At 41.1% G+C, this 20,108-nt stretch overlaps 1 protein-coding gene across 6 annotated transcripts in view; it reads left to right on the top strand.

The window, feature by feature from the left end:
* Positions 1–326: 326 nt before the first annotated feature.
* MAP3K1 (mitogen-activated protein kinase kinase kinase 1) overlaps positions 327–20,108 on the top strand; it is a 77,026-nt gene continuing 57,244 nt past the window's right edge. The window contains exons 1-2 of one of the 6 annotated variants that reach the window (XM_027041697.2): positions 8,029–13,016; positions 17,046–17,081. In XM_027041697.2, coding sequence (XP_026897498.2) covers positions 17,071–17,081 — 11 coding nt within the window. In that variant the 5' untranslated portion in view covers positions 8,029–13,016; positions 17,046–17,070. Of the gene's footprint in view, positions 1,347–1,640; positions 1,795–1,844; positions 2,405–8,027; positions 13,017–17,045; positions 17,082–20,108 lie in introns of those variants that run through there. The other 5 variants (XM_053223082.1, XM_027041690.2, XM_053223122.1 and 2 more) reach the window with 5 other exon arrangements.

Genomic DNA, 20,108 nt, shown 5'->3' on the forward strand with positions numbered 1-20,108 from the left:
AGATGTATAAGGGGACACCCGCCCTCCATGTCTCTCTCTAGGTGAGAGGGGTATCCCAAATCGGTGATGTCAGGTCGTGAACAAGATATTCCAGGAAACGCTGAAGTTTCATTTGTAGTTCGTGTTGCGGGGGGTGGGGGAGGAGGACAAAGGAAGAGAAAAACGTTAAAAAAAAAAAAAAACAACTTATTCTTTTTGGTCCGCGGCTGCACGTCTGCTGAAAATTGAGTTTCTTTCGCTTTCCATCAAGCCGAGAACCCTGGCCGCCACCTGCGCGTCCCGCGCGGGGTGGGGGAGGGGGTTGGTCCTCGCCCGGGTTCCCCGACGACCACTGCAAAGGGCAGCGAGAATGACAAACCGCAAACTGTCTCGCCGGCATTCCCTTCAACGCACCACACACCTAAGTTCGAATTGAAACTCCCGTTGGCCGACCTCCCACCGAGCCAGGCCGAGATTGCGGCGGAGAGGAAGCTGCGCGCTGCCGCCACGGAGGCTCCTCCTCTCGCCGGTGCAGCCCGCGACTACCTGGCGGCTCGGGCAGGGGCGGGGGTTGGGTGCAGCACGCAAAGCTCAGGGCACCGTCGAGACTGCAACGTTCCAGCCCACTTCGCAGGCCAGCGCGGGACGCCGGGCGCACAGCCTATTCCTTCCACCTGCTCCATGCCGTACCCTCCCCCTTCCCTGGCCGTGCCCGGTGAGCCTGCCAGACCGTCCAGGCCAAGCACCCGGCGGGCTGTGCTCACGCAGTTGGCGCAGGCGGCCCTACGCTAGCGGCGCAGCGCCCGCCGGTCCGCCCGCCCCCTGCACTCTCCCCGCCCCCTCCCTCCCTCGCAGGGGCCGAGCGAATGTAGCCCGCGAGAGAAAATGGCGGCGGCGGCGGGGAATCGCGCCTCGTCGTCGGGATTCCCGGGCGCCCGGGCGGCGAGCCCCGAGGCGGGTGGCGGTGGAGGTGCTCTCAAGGCTAGCAGCGCGCCCGCAGCAGCCGCGGGGCTACTTCGGGAGGCGGGCAGCGGGGGCCGCGAGCGGGCTGACTGGCGGCGGCGGCAGCTGCGCAAAGTGCGGAGTGTGGAGCTAGACCAGCTGCCAGAGCCGCCGCTCTTCCTCGCCGCCTCACCGCCGTCCTCCTCCACTTCCCCGTCGCCGGAGCCCTCGGACACAGCGGCGGGCGGGAGCGGTTTCCAGCCTGTGGCCGTGCCGCAACCCCACGGAGCCGCGAGCCGTGGCGGCGCCCACCCTCCGGAGCCCGCGGCCGCACTGGACAGCGGCGCTCCGAGCCCCGCGGGGGCCGAGTCCGGGGAGAAGCGGACGACCGCCGCCGAGCCGCCTCCTGCAGCGGCCCCAGCCGGGTGAGCTGCGCGGCCGGGGATGCGGCGGGGACTTGGGGGGCGGGCGAGGGCAATGAATGAACCCCGGACACGGCGCACTGCGTCCCGGCTCTCAGCGCAGCTAAGCTGCGCGCCGCTCGCCAGGATCTGAGCCCTCGGGCACCCCCTTTGACCCCTCCGGCGTCGGGCGGCGACCCGGACCTGGCCTGCGGGACGAAACGGGGGCCCGGGGCGGGGACGTGCCGGAGAGTTTGTTATTGTTTGTAGACATGTGACAGGCGTGCGAGCCGCGCTGCAGGGACCCGTTGAGATAAGGTGTGGGGCCCCGGGCTGGCTTTGTGGGGCTCCGGAATCGGGACTCTTGGAGGACCCCCGGCGTGGGACCCTGGCGTTGCCCTCGGGGCTGGGCTGGGGGGAGGGCAGGAGCCTGTTGGCGGCGCCCCCAGACGAGAGTCCCGGGATCTCTGGGGTGAGGCCAGAGCCTGCAAACAAGCGGTGGTCAAAAAAAGGGGCGGGGTGGGTGGGAAGCCCAGCCCGAGGCCGGGTGGGGGGCCCGGGACGGAGGAGAACGCGGTGAGGTCCTCCCGGCCTTGACAGGCAGAGACCCTTAGCAGGTACCCGGGGCCCGGCCCGGACCGAGGCAGAACGACCACAGGGGCTCCTGGTGGAAGGCGCTGTAACGCCTGTCAAAGCGTTGTGGGCGGGCAGACTGCACATTCGGGGACTTGTAATATTTTTGGAGTTGGTTTTTCTCATTGCGTCCCTCAAGGGGCTCCACATGTTCTTGGGAATGCGGACAGCGCCACTGAGACTTGAGTGACTTCTGTTTGGAGTTTGAAATTGGCCTTTGAAGTTTGCATTTGGCGGAGTGGTGTAAGAGCCAGGACCGGATGTGTCAGCCATTCAGTTTGAAAGCAGTGGCTCCCCGCAGCCTCTCTGGCGTGGCTGGGAACCGCGGCTCGGGTGCGGTGCTTCCTGCTCGGTGCAGCTGCGTGGGCCGCCCGCCTGACTGAGGGATTCCAGGGGTCACAGTGCGGTGGGCTTCGGCTCACATAGTCCTGTAGTGCCAATGCATTACGGTATGTGTAAAGTAACAGACTAGACGTTCTTGGCCTGACCCTTTCTTTGGCTACTGGAAATCTTTATGTTAAAGGAAATTATTTTAAGTGTGACAGCCGTAATCCATGTTTTTAGAAAATCTGACTAGTGTTTGCACAGCACAGTCTTGATGAGTATTTTGAGTTGCTGGAAATGTTTTTGTGATAGTTACCCATTGCCCTGTAGAGTTTCCTGACCTTTATTCTGAGTATTTTAAAGACTGTCTTAGATTTTTTTCCTTGTGAGACGAATCTGACAGTAGGAATCCTTGGTTTCGGTTATCTAAAGTTCTTTGGCACTTTTTTGAGCTTGATTATTTATTTAAAGCCACAGTTCATTTATTACCAGGAAGTCGCGCCCCCCCCCCAAAATTACCCTAAAAATTATGGTCAACACTGTGCCATGGCAATCTTGAAAGGAAAGGAGATGGCTGTGATAGTTTTCTGCGTGCACTTGTAAATATAACTTAGTTTTACGAGAATTAAGTTCCTCTACACTTTCCTGCTTCCGTGCAGATTGGAGTAAAAACTCAGTAGGATAATTCTTTGAAGGCAGTTGATACTACAAATGAGCTCCAGATAAAAATATTAAACCTTAAATTTGAGAAGTTAATTTTATCTGTTCTGACGAAAGCAACTTTTGAATACAGTAAGTAATTTAGTACCAGCATTCTGGTCATTAAAGAGCTATGAATATAGAAGAGCAACCACTGTAAAAAATATTGTGTAGAAGTTGTTTAGTGTTGTCTCCACACAAAATAAGAGGACTAAGATGGAGGCAGGTAGAATTCAGAAACGGTAATTTACGCTTAATTTTTGCATTTCATAACGTAGGTATTTTTCCCCTCTTTGTTTAAGGAGTGGATTATAATTGTGCAATGTGTGAAATAATGGGCTAATCAGCATAATCACTTTTTAAAAATGAATTTCACTAGCCAGAATGCTGTTTGTTCACCCTAAGTCATCCCTGCAAATTTCATCTACACCAAAATGTTGATTCCCTAAACTTTTGAAATATAGTGATTTTTCCTTTCAATTTCCTTCTCAGTGGGATTGAAATTCATTTGCATTTGTTGGTATAAATACTTTGAGTATAAAGAGTTCATTGAACTCTTTTTTGACAGTTTCATTTGTACTTTCTGGAGGAAAATTTAGCCTTGAGATTTTGAAATATTTTTATGTTTTAGTAGTAGTAAGGGTCTGGAGACCCCTTCTGTCTAAAGACCTATTGTATGTTTTAAAGAGAATCCTATGATTTTTAATTTCAGAATTTCCTTCAGGTTTTTGACCTTTGGATGTAGAAACTGGAAATGTAGAAAATATATTTGTGCAGTATAAATTATGTAAGTTATACTCATATTAAAAATAGAAAAGTTTAAGTCTGACCCTCTCCTTTAGGGTAATAATTGAAACCATGAAAGTTTTGTGCCTGAAAGTGGCACGCAAAGGTTTGGGATTTTAACTTACATTACAGAATTAGGAACTTTTTCTTCCTATTTATTGTCTTTGAAGAAAAATTGCAGTGTTATCCTCCATTGAACAGGCTATTGTGAGTTTGGTAGTTATAATTACTCTATCCTATTTTTGTAACTGAAAAAACCCTAACTATCAATTTGCTGGCCCCATGAAAGAACAAGATATGCTGTACTTGTTAATGTTAGTTTTTGTTAAAACTAAAGCTATTTCATAGGCTGCTTTTATATCCTCATATAGCCCTCAGCTTTCACTTCCTTTTAGAAGCTACTGGGTTAAAAATATAATTTAGTGATTTTTTTACTAGAGGAGATACAGGAACATTATTACCTAAAAATAAGTTTTAAAAAATTAAGTTGACAATTATACAAAACAGTAGAGGGAGTTTCATAAGCTAACATATTTGAATTTGTAAGTTTTGTAGTTATGAATTATCTCCAAACCCTCTATTAAATCAAGTAAGAAAATTAATGCATTCTTCAAAGATTATCCTTATTAAATATAATTCTGAAAGAAAAATATCAGTTATAGTTGTTGCCAACTTTTGTTTTCTTTTCATATCTGATTTTGGCAGGGGTAACTGGTTAACCAACATTCCTTAATGTATGATTTCCAATACTCTTTAATAACTCCATTTTGTTAGATACAAAAACCAGGAAGTAGCCCTGTTCATTGGTACTGTTTCACCTCCTCATAGTGCCTCAAGTCTATGTTGCTTGTCTTAGAAAAATGGTCATTGACTTACTGACTTGAAGATTTCAAAATATAGAAAGAAAGGAGTGTTCTTTGTTTTCATCGAGTGCAAAATAACCAGCTACAGCTTGCCTAGGCTGTCTGCTCATCAGTCCTTGACACTGGCTGTGAACATTCCAGAAGAAGAAATAATGGGGTGGCAAGGCAGTTAATGGTGAGTGGATTCCCCTGAGGGAAAATATGAGGCATTCAGAAGTGCTCTGAGTTAGAAAGCACGATTTTGCATTTGTAACCCATTTTCTTGGGTTGAGGGGTCTTTCTCTATAAAGGCAGTAGAAAAACGTGGTATGGAAAAGTAATAGTCTCCAGAGGCTGCTTACGAACTATACTATATTGCACCTCTAACCTTGGTAATGTTTTGATTATATCACATACCAAGTATAGTCCTTAGACTTGGTGGTTTTCCTCAATCCTGGCCTCTTTTTATATCCTAAGTCAAAAGTTAGAGCTACTTAAAAATGTGAATGGGTAGAAGATAAATGTAAGCAAATGTTCAGTATTAGGAATAGATCCACATTGTCTCTAACAAATAATTGAAGAACATTTTTAACATGAAAGAAGTAATCAGGAACAGAATTAAAGTAAATGGTTTGTTGCAAAACAGTGAGGTTAGTCAGGTGATATGTAAGAGGATTTTAGCTATGGGTAAAACATGTTCATTGAGCATACAGATATGTTTGGATTCATTTTATGTAGTCACCTTTCTTCCCTTCTGCGGGTCAGACAAGTTACAGCCCTCCAAGGCTTTGTAATTTCTGTTTTCAAGAGGTGGAAACTTATAGGTGATGCTAAAGCCCTTTGATCCCATAACTAGAAGACAGAGCTCCGTCAGTCTGACTCCACAGTTCATTTCTTTCCACCATCTATGCTGCTTTTATTTTTTCAAATTAATAATTAAATTAATTGATAATTTTTAAGGAGGAAGTTACTCTGCAGGAGTCATAGTAAACATAATAGGTCTCCACTGAGTGCCATTGCCAATGTATTTGTCTCTTTATATGTATATACTGCATAGTTTTCTGTAACCTGGCCTTGTATATGTAATATAAGTAGACTGTACTAGATCACTTTATTGTGTTAGGCATGAAAAATAATTGATTCATGTTGAGTTTTTCTTAGATTTCTTGATTTGTGCTGTATTAAATCGGAAGTGGAGGGAAGTGAAGCTGAAATTAAAATCACTCATTTATCTAAATCATCATACATGGAGAGAAACTTCCTGTCTAGCTGGACCTTGCTCCTTTGTTGTTGTTCTTTTTTTATTTCATTCATCCAACATTTAAGAATCTCTACAAGATGATAGTCTTTGTATTAGAGAAAAAGATCATTAATGCATGGTCTCTGTTTCTCTTCGTGGGTTCTAGTATGCATGTGTTAGCAGTACCATGTTAAGTGCTTTAAGAGAGATGTGAATTCAGAGAGACACCCAGATTAAAAATTAGTGTTCTGAATCTCATCCACAGCATTCCACACCTTATTCATGCAGTGAATATGATGGTACCTCCCTAACTTTCTCAGGAATTAGTTGGCCTTCCAGATTAGTAGTTAAGGGTGGTAGCTTTGTTTTACTTTCTGCAGGGCATTTGGTCTTTTTCCCCTTTCTTAGGACAGGTATATGCTGTAGTTTTTCCATTTCTACAGTAATGGAAAAAGGAAATCTAGATACAGATGAGTTTCAAACTGTTTCTGGCTATATTCTTAAGAGGCATATATACAGAACTGCAAGTTCAGATGTGATTTTTTTTTCTTGAAAGAGAAAATGGAGGTATGGGGAACAAGAAACTCAATATATACCAATGGTGCTTTTAAACTTTACTCTTAATTATTAGTAACAGCAACTCTGCTAGTTAAGAAAACAATATTGGGAAATGTAAATTATGCTCTATGGCATAAGATAATCAAGAAAATATCCTTGTCTTTATATACTCTATGGCATATCACAGTTGGTTTAGGTATGTTTGGTATGGAAGGGAGTTTTATTAGTGACGGAGTCCTTTGGAATACCAGTCTGGTTAGTTTAGTTTAATAGATTGACATGTCATAGAGTGCCAAGAACTGTTAAGTTCTTAATAACCACCAAGCATATATTTCTGAGAGTACAGTCTGTCACCTGGAAATCATTAATGAGGCCATCAGACCTCTTGAAGAATGGAGGAAGTCCCTGGAGCTTCCACAGTGCTGTAGTTAGTGCATTAACTAAGTTTATCACATGAAATATATTGAGTGTATGTGGAGTAAGGAGAGAGTAGACACTGGGTGGAGACTTTACTCTTGACAAATAGACTTGATCATTACTTTTTTGTTGTTGCCTAAATAAGTCATTTAACTGATATATTATCAAATAACCTTCAAACTGGTCTAACAGCATTCTGAATAGTAAATATCAGTTGTTAACAAATGCGGAACTCTGTCTTATTATTTATACCATTGCCCAGTACCTAGACTAGTGTCTGCTACCCATGAAATGTTAGGTGCTCATAAATGTTAGGATGGATTAATTTTCTCAAAGTGGTTATTTTTAAATTAGTGTATCTGAAGATTACAATAATTTACTTTGATGTGATTTTAATCATGGTCTAGCTTAAGGCAAGTTTTGAAGTCAAGAACTGTCTCTTAGGCTTGATATTTAGTAGCAGTAGCTGGTGTTTAGCAATTACTGACCATATTGATTGATTTCATATTATGTATAACAAAATAATTAGTTTAATAGCTCAGTGTAGTTGCAAAGTAATTAGAGCCATGCTCAAAGTATCAAATAGTGAGAAAATGAGTTTCTGATATTTCAAGTGGCTAGTTATTTGGACTGATGGGTAATCCTCCTGATTATCTTCTTCACCCTGACAGTTCTTGCTTGGTGGCCCATCATCACTCTCTTGAACATTAATATTAGAAGATCTTCAGGTTGATCCTAGGGCTTCTTTCATTTTGTCTTCTCCATCCCTACCCTCATTAATGCCTTGAGATCAATTATTGACTGTTCACAAATGATTGCCGAATTTCCTAACCATGACCTCTCCTGAACTCCAGACTTAATATCTAACTGTCTGTGTAACAGAGCCATACTCAGATATCTAAAATCAAATTCAGGACTTTCCCTATACCTTGTTCTACTAATACGTTCTCGGCTTATGGAATGGCAGAACCAGAACCTAGGAGTTACCCTTGACAGCTCCTTGTGTATAGTCCACCATCAGAGGCTGAGGATTTGACTGTTACCACATCCTTAAGCCAGGCTTCCATGATCCCTTATTTAGACTAATGTAGTAGCTTCCTGACTTGCCCCTGTATCCTGCTTTCTCCCTTCTAATCTGTTCTCCTTATTATATGGCCAGAGTGATTATTTTTATGTTATGTTATGTTATGTTATGTTATGTTATGTTATTTTAGTAGGCTCCATGCCCAGTGTGGAGCCCAATGCAGAACTTGAACTCAGGACCTTGAGGTCAAGACTGGCTGAGATCAAGACTCACGCCCTTAACTGACTGAGCCACCCAGGTGCCCACAGAGTGATGACTTTAAAATGTTAATCTGATTATAACAATTTTCCTCTAGAAAAGTAAATAAGATTAAATATAAAAACTCTAAGAAGCTTTCTATTTGGTTAAAAACAGAGAATCCTTAACATGCTCTACCCAGTCCCTGCCCTGTCTGGCCCTGCGCCTCTCCAGGCTGTCTCAGATCACACTTGCCCTTGTTCTTTGCTGGCTTGCCTTCTTTCATTTCCTCAAACTCAGCATTCCACCTCTCGCCATAGGGCTTTGGCATGTACTGCATGCTCCCTCTGCCGGGAACACTCTTCCCCAGTCCCAAGTCAGTACTTCCTTGTTCAAACCTTAGCTCACTGATACTTCCTCAGGGAAGCTTTTCTTCCCTGGTCTCTCAGACTGGCTTGTAGCACAGTGTCTCTCTACTGTCAATGTTGTGATTTTACATTTGTTATCTCATTTGATGAATTGCTGCCTTCTCCGGAAGATTATAAGACCTGTGTGGGCAGTGCCTGTGCCTGGATGGGGACACGGCACCTAGCAAATGCCTGGCTCAGAGTAGACCCCCAGAGTAAATATTTGTGGAATAAATGAGTAAGGATAATAATGGCAAGTTTAACCTAGTGGATCATCTGTTTGTCGCCTTTGGTCACAGTACCCTTGGACCTAGCTGAGACACGAATAAACCGCAAAAGCCTAGATGATTGTTGTTTCCAAGTTCTCAGTTTGTGATAGATTCATTGGGAGGTATATGGACTATTAGACATGCCAAGTGTCTTGACTGAGGTAGGACAGCTTAATGTGGTGTGGGGGAAATAGCTATATAGTAGTCCCTTACCCCCTTTCCCATGGTTTCACTTTCCGAGGTTTCAGTTGGCTGGCCGCAGTCTGATGATCCTCCTTCCTCCTTCTGACACTGTCATCACAAGTTCAGTAGTGCTACCCCTTCCCCACTCATGCTCTGTCTCTCTCTCTCTTTCTCTCAAAAATAAAGAAAAACATTAAAAAAAATTTTTTAAAGGGTGGGGGGGCGGGCCTTGGATGGTTCAGTCAGTGGGTTAAGCATCCAAACTTGGCTCAGGTTATGATCTCACGGTTCATGCGTTCAAGTCCCGCGTTGGGCTCTGTGCTGACAGCTCAGAGCCTGGAGCCTGCTTCACATTCTGTGTCTGTGTGTCTGTCTCTTTCTCTCTTTCTCACTCTCTCTTCCTCCCTCCACCCCCCACTCATGCTCCCTCTCTCAAAACTAAATAAAAACGTTAAAAATTTTTTTTAAAAAAGTTCAGTAGTAGCTTAACACTATGTCGCCAAGTCTATATCATTCACCTCACTTCATCTCATCAGATGGGCATTTTATCATGTTACATCATCACAAGAAGGGTGAGTACAGTACAATAAGACTTGGAGAGAAAGTGACCACGTTCACATAACTTTTATAAAATTATATTGTAATAATTGTTCTATTCTGTCAGTTACTGTTACTCTTACAGTGCCTAATTTATAAATTTATCGTAGGTATGTACATATAGGAAAAAACATAATTTATGTAGGGTTCAGTACTATCTCTGGTTTTAGACATCCACTGGGGGTCTTGGAATGTGTTCCTAGTGGATAAGGGGAGACTGCTCTACTGCATGGTAATCTGTTGTAGGTAAGAAGAGCTTACTGTGTGTATGTAATTCTTTTGCACTTACTAGGGTACTGAAAATGTGTGTGTATGCATATTTATGTATATATGAATAAATATACACATAAAGGTGCCACGCATTAATATAATGATTCCTTTTTTTTCAAGTTCTCAAAATGTTATGTAAACTTAAGATACTGTTTTAAGGTTCTTGTGCCAATGTATTCATATGAATAAATATACTCATAAAGATGTTATGCATTAATGTAATTGTTCCTTTTTCACAAACTAGTAATGTAATGTAAACTTAAAATACCATTTCCAGGATTCTTGTCCCAATATAACCCTACTTCATGTAAAATTTATTAAACTGTTTTTGATAGTAATTCAACTTGTAGTAAATAGAAGTTCACATTTGCACTAAAGAGATTTGCTAGGCAAATACTGTATGAGATTTCAGGAACCAAGAGCCCACGTAACAGAAAGAAAACATTTTAAAGTTTACTGATGGTAACTAAACCCAGCAGCCTCCCTATCTAGAACATGGTTTAGCACTAAGATGTAGGGAAAAAAGGCTCTCCGCCGCCAAAGAGCCTGTAACAAAATCTGTCCTTTGAAGTTCTTTGATTTTACACTTATGAGAGTTCCAAGGGCATTGGCTCAGGATTCACAGACACTTACTTAAGATATTCTTGTTTTCTTGTCCATTTGGTGTCCCTAAAACACAGCAATCAAAAGCAGCCAATTAGAAGGACTAGGAGTATGAGGGACAGGTTCCCTGATGGCAGCAATACTGGCAGAGATATTTGACAGCCAGAGAGGAGAGAGGGAGGGAGAGGAGGATGTCACAGCATTGCTGTTGGGGGACACCTAGTGTGGGAACATTCTGTTCCACATACCTGGATAGCTTCTCAGATTATGAATTTTTTGAATGACAAAACTTTCCACATTACTTCTTGAGCACCAATTTCCTTATTTGTAGAATGACTATGAAGAAGATTGTTTTTTATAATGGCGAGTGTGGCTCATCATAACAAAGTTGTGGTGTTTCTTTCTATTCAGCGAACGGAAATTAGAATGTTTGTAATATATTGAGTAAGATTTTCATTCAAGATAGTTGTAGCAAGTATTTTGATCCTTAAAGTGGTAAGCTTCTAAATTATCTAGAATAGGTAGTTACATAGCCCTGATGATACTAAATAATTGAAGAGTCCGTTAGAATTCTGTAAAATTGTATGCCACTCATTAGAAATGTCGTGTGGATTGTCTCTGTGGGAAAATCTTTTTTGTTCTATTTGTTGGCTTGAATCATATTCTACCCTGCAGTTTCTTTATGATCCTTCTTAATCACTACCACTAGGGATATATCCTGACCTTTCTCCTAGTTAGACTGTGAAGAGTGAAGCAGTAAGCTCTGACTTTTTAACACTGATCAAGTTACTTAATGACTGCAAGGTTTTTGGTTTAATTACTTGGAAAAGTCTGTATGCTTTAAGGTGATAAGTGTTTTGAAACAGACATTTACATTTCTTCCTTTTTTCTCCTTTGAGGTTAATTGGCTGCATCTCTTTATCTTCTGGATTTCTATTAATATTCTTAAATTCTGCTTGGGTAGTAAATAAGATAATTTTAATTGAAACTTAGATTTTATAAAAGATGTGACAGACTAATGTAGATATTAATATTCCTGAAAAAGTTTTAGGCTTTTTAATCTAAATTTATTTTGAATTATGAAAATATGTTTCAATCTTCTGATACAATGACATCTCCGTGCTGTTTTATGAGGTCCTAATAATGTTTTTGGGATTCAGGACTTATAGAATTAAACTTCATTATTAAAATGATTGGACAGCCCTTTTGAAAGCAATAGAACAATTATTTTTTTAATTTGTATCTTTATCATTTAACAAAAAGGACTGTACATTGGAGACTACAAAATTTTCTTCTTTTTTTTAAATTTTTTTTTAACATTCATTTTTGAGAGGGTGTGAACAGGGCAGGGGCAGAGAGAGAGACAGACATAGAATCCAAAGCAGGCTCCAGGCTCTGAGCTGTCACCACAGAGCCTGACGTGAGGCTTGAACTCACGAGCTGTGAGATCATGACCCGAGCCGAAGTTAGACGCTTAACCGACTGAGCCACCCAGGCGCCCCATAAATTTGCCTTTTTCGTGACAGTATTTTGTTAGTTGTGTTGATAAACATGGAGCTATCTGTTTCGTTTTTTTTAATGTTTATTTATTTTTGAGAGAAACCAAGTGTAAGCGGGGAAGGGGCAGAGAGAGAGAGAGGGAGACACAGAATCTGAAGCAGGCTGCAGGGTCTAAGCTGTCAGCACAGAGCCCAATGTAGGGCTCAAACCCACTAACTGAGAGATCATGACCTGAGCCGAAGTCAGTCACTTAACTGACTGAGCCACCCAGGCGTCCCTGAGCTATCTTTTTAATGACTGAATAATATTCTGTTATATGAATGTCTCATTAGCCAGTTTTCTATTTTTTTCTTAGTTTCCTGTTTTTAGACATTTATATTGTTTGTGTTTGGATTGTTATGTTAACCTTTAGTGACTGCCATCGTATATGCATTTTTATGTATTAGAGAATTTATTTCTATAAAAGAAATATTCAGAAGTGTAATTGCTGAGTCAAAGGACATGGATATTTAAAATTTGATTGTATAGCTGAATTGCATCATCAAACATTGTACCAGTTTATATTTATTTCTGTTTATTTCACAGTATGTGAGATTGCCTGTGGCCCCACATTTTGGCTATCATTGGACATCATCCATCTTTCATTTTTTGCCAGTCTAGATGAAAGATGGTTTCTTATTTTAATTTGCATTTTTTAGCTTTTTAACATCATTGTACAACTTGCCATATTTATTATGGACAAGCTGTCATAATAATTTATTGGACAAGTTGTCATATTTATTAACAGTTTCATATTTCTTTGGTATATTTTCTTTCATACATGGGTAAGAACTGTTTATTTTTTCCCGTTGGTTTGTGATCACCCTTTGTATGTTAGAATAGCTCTGACATGTATTGCAATTGTTTTCCTCCACTTTTGTGTTATGTTATGAATTTCAGTTAAGAGTGTTTTTCCACAAAGAAAGTTTGTCTTTTCAGATTTCAGTTTTTTCTTTTCATTATTTTTGCATTTAGGTCTTATAGCATGGCCTTCTAGAGATGCAGTGCTGTGTAGTACTGAAGAGTGCAGATGCATGAATTATAGTCAGAGTGTCACCACTGCCAGGTAGTGTAACTGGGCAGTTACTTACCTTCTTTGCATTTCACTTTTCTTAACTGTAAGATGAAGATACCATTTCATAGTTACAATGAGGACTGAGTGTTTATATAGCTCTTCAGACAGTGAGTGCTTGGTGCACAGTAAACACCGTATAAGTAATGGTTCTTACTATTCCCTATTGTAAAGTTATACAAATTCACCAGCATTTTCTAATATTTTTATGTATTTAAAAAAAAAAAAACAACTTTAACTTCTGATCCATCTGAAGTTGTAAGGAATGGTACAGGGTCTAACTTCATTGTCTACAAATGACTAACTAGGTGTCCCAGCACTGTTTATTGATTAAAAGTATTCCCTTTATCACATACTAAATTCTCAGATATTTGGAAGTTCCCAGATACATTTCTTTATTCCAGATCTTTTTCTTGCACTAAGGGCCTAAACTCCTAAATAGCCACATTTCAAGATTAAAAGAAAGACATTAACTAGAGAGAAAGGATATATCAGGAGATTATTAACTATATCTTTGCTGACTCATTCTTATTGATTTTGGTCCCTGAAATGTCTTGGCTTCATTGACAGAACCCTGCATCCTACTGCCTCTGGGATAGTTTCTCTAGAAGGTACAGCTCCGGCAGGTGCTGTAGCCCTGTGTCCACACTGAATCCCTGTCACCCTGCCCCCCACCTTCTCTGTCCTCTCCCTCAGTTCTCCTGCTTGTTTTGGGTGCCTGTTGGTAACTCCTGCTATCATCTCCCTCATTGCTGTGCTCTTATTCTTCTGGCTTTCTTATCCTCAGCATCCAAGCAGGCTCCAGTTGTACTGTTGCCAGTTCCCTGCTAGCCTTGGAATTCACCCTACGGCTGCTAATCCAGGGTCACATTATTGTCACCTCATCCCGATCTTGCAAACCCTCCTTCCTAACCAGCCTCCTGCTTTTAGACATGTCTTCCTGTCTTTTCCCTACACTGTAGTTAGAGTGAGGCTTCTACAGTGAGGGTATGACCCTGACACTTCTGTCCACGGAACTTTCCTTCATCCTCAGAATAAAGTCCAGACTCCTTAATCTAGCTCAGAAGCCCCTGGTGACCAGGTCTGCTCCCCTCTTAGCTCCCCCTTTCAGGACACCGTCTTTATTTTCAATGTGCTGTTTCCTCCATCTGGAATACTCCTCATCTCCACTGTGAAATGGTTTTCAATATGTTTTTACTCCCTTTGCAATAATGAATTACTGGTATTCTACTAAATATAAGTGTGGCTTTTTGCAGAAGTCAATACTGTATTGTGAATTCTGCTGAACTCTGATTTAAAGTTCCTCAGTATCTGAATTAGATTTGCCGCTTTTAAACCTCTTCAGTTTTTCCTCTGTGATTGCGTATGTAGTCACGTCTTAACTGAACAACGGTGTTTACGAAGAGTTGTTTGTAAAGTGTACGTTATTATAAAGTGAGTCGGATTTTTCAGGTTATGTGAAAATTTCATAGGTGCAATGTTGGGAGAATATCTTGGTGCCACACAATGTATTGCTGTCTTTGGGAATAATCCAAGACCATCTCCCGTAGGAGAACAAACATGCTGAAATGCTGCAATCACAGGGCTTGACTGTGTCCTGGGCACATCATCACAAGGTTTATATCAGCTGCCTGGCCTCCTCAGGCAAGGTCCCAGGAAGCTGATGGGCTGTAGGAAGACAGGCCTGTCAGATGTGGGGTCATTTGAAATATCTTTTTGTCTAGTCTTTGCATACTCTTTCCAGAAAAACCAAAGGCTAGAGTAGTAAACATGCCAGGGTGAATGTCCATTACCAGTGCTGTCATCCCCCCTTACACCGCCACCATCTGTGCCTTCAAGAGCACTCTGAGTGACTTCTGTGAACCAGACTCCAAGGTGCTAGGGACCCAGGAGGGATGATGCGTGCAAAGGAGTTTAACAAGGTAACAGTCTACTGATGACAAGGGTTGTGCAGCTCTTAGTCATCTGGGAGTGAGACTGGTGTAGGGAGGGTTTTCAGGGAAATGGGAGGTCCATGCCAAGTTCTGAAGAATGCAGAGTTGTGAAACAGGTGAAAGGAGCTTACAGGGAGACTTCATGAGGTGCAGGGGGAACAGACACAGGCCCTCTGCTGATAAGTGAACTGCAAGTATAGTTCAAATAGCTCTAAATGGGTGGAGAGTAGAGTGTACATCGGGCTCAGGAACCAACCTGTGGACAATATTTCTGTCTCTGCCCAGAGAGCCGTGCAGAGCTCTCTGCTTCATTATTGCTCCCACTGGTCAATCCTTAGATCTCTGTGCTTAGGGCAAAATAAAAAGCTTTTGTAGTTTTACAGGTAACCACAGTGTGCTAGGAAGTGGAACAGGAGGCCCAAAGAAGGAGTTACATCAGAGCTGGTGCAAGGTAGTCTGCAGCCACAAGTCTTTCTGGAAGCTATGACTCTTGCATGGCCAGCAGCTCCCACAGTTGCAGAGGTCCACAGATTGGGAGGTGTTTACCTGCAAAACAAATTCCATCCACTTTGAACCTGAATGTGGTTTTGGAACTGCACTACACTGGGCTGTAGTGATTAGGAACCTGGGCCCTAAGAGTCAGACTTGCTAGCCACTTAATACCGTTGGACTCAGGGAAAGTCACTTAACTTCTCTGACCCTCATATTTCTCACCTCAAAAATGGTGTGAGTGGGGTGATGAGATGAAATAATAAAGCATGATTCTTGACCCAGTAAAGTACTCAGTAGGGGCGCCTGGGTGGCTCAGTCAGTTAAGAATCCGACTTCGGCTCAGGTCATGATCTCACAGCCTGTGAGCTCAAGGCCCACGTCAGGCTTAAAATTCTGACCGCTCAGAGCGTAGAGCCTGCTTCGGATTGTGTCTGTCTGTCTGTCTTGTCTCTCTTTCGGCCCCTTCCCCATTTGTGCTCTGTCTTTCTCAAAATAAATAAAAGTAAACATTAAAAAAAATTTTTTAAGTACTCATTAACTGTCAGTAATATCACTGCAAATAACTACGAAGACCAGTTAAAACTTTGTACAAATGAAGATGAGGTTAAGACACTCAAGGTTACCTTACTAATTACCATTAGTTTAGGAAAGGTAATGTATATAGATTATGTGTCATCTTGAGAGGAATTTATTTTTTATTATTTTGAAATTATTTACTAGAATAATGGAAAACACAACTTTCAGAATTATGTGATATGGGATAAAGCATATCACTGGTAGTACATAGATCAAGGTTCTCATCACTTTGTGAGGACATAGGGCTGGTTTTCTGGGTTTGGTTTTCTCATCTGTGAAAAGAAGAGGTGACTTACATAATCTCTTGGTTCCCTTAAAGATCTAACAACTTTACAAAAATTTAATTTGAAAATTACTGCTTGTGGCTGTATTTAGTTCTAATTACTGAAATGATTACTTTTGTGAACTTACATACTCTTGAAATTTTAAACCTGGATATCAGCCCTAACAAGACATACAAATGAAAATCAATGAAGGCCTAGAAAAGTGGAATCATGTTTATTAACTGACATTAAATGATGAGAAAATCCTTACTTTTTTTTTAAAGCCTGTAACTGTACTGGGAGTATAGTATTTTGCAAAGTGGAGAAAAATTAGGACTGAGTAATTAGCATCTTCGTGTTTAACAGCTATGGTTAGACAAGAGTTTTGAAAGTAACTTTGAATCTAATTTTTGGTAACTATACTGTTAAAAGCTGTTTTGTTTTTTGGGTTTTTTTGGTTTAGCTTTAATTGTATAAGGAAAGGATATCCCCAGGGATATCTTCTAACGAACAAAGCCCTCTTTTGTCTTTTTCCTAAATTTGTAAAGTTTTCCCATAAATGCCCATATGTATACATTCTTTTTTACTTAAAACTTTAAAATGCATTGTTCAGTGACACTTAGTTGTATTGCTTCCTGATATTGAAAATTCAGATTTAACTGTATTGCGGGGGTTCTTTTCACATAATTTGGACAGAGTTGGCAATTCCTAGAAAGTATGAATTTCATTATGAATTTTTTTTCTTTTTAATCTAATAGCTTGGTGCTCAAGTTCTAGAAGAATATGACTTTCAGGTAGGTTTGGAATAAGGCTTTTTAACTGACTTAATCACTGTGATTGTACCAACTTGAAGCATAGCCACAGAAAATCTCTTGCCCATTGCTATTCATCATGTACAGAACTGAAGCTGCTTCTAATTCATTGCTGAGCACATCCAGTACTAATCACTGTTTGTCTTTGGATTCCTGGTACTGAAGAATACTTGACCTTTTCTGCTTCCATCACAACCCATACAGTTCCTGGATTTTGAATGTTGGGATCAGCTATTCAGGTATTTGGGAGCACTTACTACATGCTGCTAGCACCTGATTTATCCACAGACACAGCTGTGATGAGAAATAGAGCAAAGTTCTTTTGAGTCTCAGTTGGAATTAGCACTATTCCTTTAGCTTATTGTGACTGATAACTAGCAAAAGTTTTTGTTACCACTGAATAAGGCAGGTAGACTGTCAATTTGCACAATGCAAACAAATCATCCTGCAGTTTTATAAATGCATGGTAGAACATTTCCTCCACTGCAAGAGGATTCTCTAGGAGTTTTAAATAATGCCAGAGATGTGTGAGAACAGAGCCTTCCGTTTTGGGGATTAGATCCATGAAGACACTTTGGGCATCCAAGAGAAAAGGTTTATGTTGCAAACTTCTTGATTTCTCTTCTCCCTCTTACTTCCTGGGCCAAGTTTTGGTGATAAAATCTAAAACCATCAGTGTCTGAAAGTCATCTTATCTCTAAATACAGCAACTTGCTAAGAATTAAATTGTGTAATATAATGCTTTATTCTTATTGAAGGTTCCCCAAAATACTGAATGTCACAGATTTTAATTACTAAAAGCAAGTGAGTAGAAGTTTCTTATATGAGTAGAGAATATGGTTGGCCATATACCGAGCCAAGATGAAATTTTTGTTTCTGAGTTCTTTCTCTGTTTAATATTCCCTGCCTACAACACATACACATGTCCTGTCCCCTGCCCCCTGACCCCCCAAAACACAGACAGGTCTTGACTTTTCACTTGTGCTGGACAGTGGCTCTAAGACTTGCTGTTAGTAAGCCACCTGCACTGAATTCTTTGCCTTAGCAAGTTTCCTATAATGCCATTGCAATCACATTTTTTCTCTATTTCTTAGTCCTTTATTAAAAATAAATATTACTGGGGCGCCTGGGTGGCACAGTCGGTTGAGCGTCCGACTTCAGCCAGGTCACGATCTCACGGTCCGTGAGTTTGAGCCCCGCGTCAGGCTCTGGGCTGATGGCTCAGAGCCTGGAGCCTGTTTCCGATTCTGTGTCTCCCTCTCTCTCTGCCCCTCCCCCGTTCATGCTCTGTCTCTCTCTGTCCCAAAAAAAATAAATAAACGTTGAAAAACAAAATTACTAAAAAAAAAAAAAATAAATATTACTTTATAAATTATTTATTAAGCATTGATAGGGTTTGCCCTTGTGATCAATTTGCTGTACACTTTGGATAGTTATACCATCCTTCTCTTCATAGGCTGATTTCTGTTCTCATGCTTTGGGTTACTTTTGCCCCAATATATTATTTCATGGGAATACAGAGTACAGGAGCTACATTTTATATTGGCTGAAGCCGTATTGTTTTTAAATCTGTCACAGAAATTAGCCCAAAGACCTAGAAAAATAATATGCTATCAATTATTGATTTTTTAAATAGCTAATCTGGGACTGATTTTAAGTGTACTGTGAGAAATTGCATTAAAAACATTGATAAAAGTATTTACATTTCATAAAAAGTTTCTGCTTAAGGGATATATTTTAAGTGTTCATTTTTCCCCCATGTGCTTAGTTAGCCGTGTGCATCAAATCTTTCTAAATACAGTGTTTTTTTCCATAAACCGTTAAAATATCCTGGAAATGTTATAATTTCAGAATTTCAGCCCTTTCTTCCACAGCTCTTTTACCTGTGAAAATGGGATAAAATCTTGTTTTCTTAAGATGATGTGTAAGAATTTGGGGTTTGGACACTGTGGTCACTGTGAAGACATGACAGCCATCACCACCTCCCCTCCAGGATTATGTCACCTGTGATTGTTGTGAGGAAATGGTGAAGTTAGCGCTCTTGGCTGCTGTGGCTTTCAGTTTCTGCCCTGCTGCCTAGTAGTTATTTTGGGGTCTTCCCTGTATAAGTCTGAGAAGCAAAATATCACTGGGTCTCACCCTGTATCCTGGACATCAGAGGGGTCCACTGCTATGCTGCGGCTGAAGCCAGGGTGGAATCCCTGGCTTATATCAGTTCAGGTACCAGAGAACTGCTTCTGGATAAGACTTGCTCAGGATATTGACCTGTTCTCCCTTGCTGGAGCACAGAAGCAGCCATTGAGACTTTTAGAGGCGACTAGATCAGGAATGGGATGGAGAACAGAGGGGCTGCTGGTGGTGGCAGTGATGGCAGTGGCAGGAGCAACTGAAATCGATCTTTACGGCCAGTGAACTGCAAAACCTGATCAGCTTCTTACGGGATAGCTAGACTCTGACAGAGGCAGATGGACCACAAAACACCTAGGCCTAAATTTTTTTTAGCCCCTGATTTGTAACTTGATGTGTTTCTAATTATTCATTTTGTGATTCAAGTTTAATCAGACTAACTACAAGTGGGGCCTTTAGACTGCCCTTTCAAAAAATTGGTAGCATGTTCACTTCACTTATTAAATGATATTTTGAATCATTACCTGTTACTTTCTCTTAGAACTTTAAACATTCTTTAAAAACGTGAATATTTTAGTCTATTTCAAGATGTTTATTATTGCTTATGTAGGACTAATGAAAAAAATTAGGAACAAATGAATTCCACAAGAATTTTTCTTTGACCTCTGAAGAGTCAAGTAGCCCAACTTAAAGGTGAGAAAATGTGGATAATACTTTGAAAATTAAAACTATTCTGATAGAAAATTGAAGTTTTCTTTCCTGTTTCATTTAAAATGAAAAGCCTAATCAAATTGCATTTCAAATTCAAGAGTTCTTTATGGACACATCTGATTCCTTCTTTTCCCTTTCAGCTATTGTATAGGGAATTTTCTGTGTCTTTAG

The sequence above is a fragment of the Acinonyx jubatus genome, chromosome A1 (genome assembly GCF_027475565.1).
Source record: "Acinonyx jubatus isolate Ajub_Pintada_27869175 chromosome A1, VMU_Ajub_asm_v1.0, whole genome shotgun sequence".
Classification (NCBI taxonomy): domain Eukaryota; kingdom Metazoa; phylum Chordata; class Mammalia; order Carnivora; family Felidae; genus Acinonyx; species Acinonyx jubatus.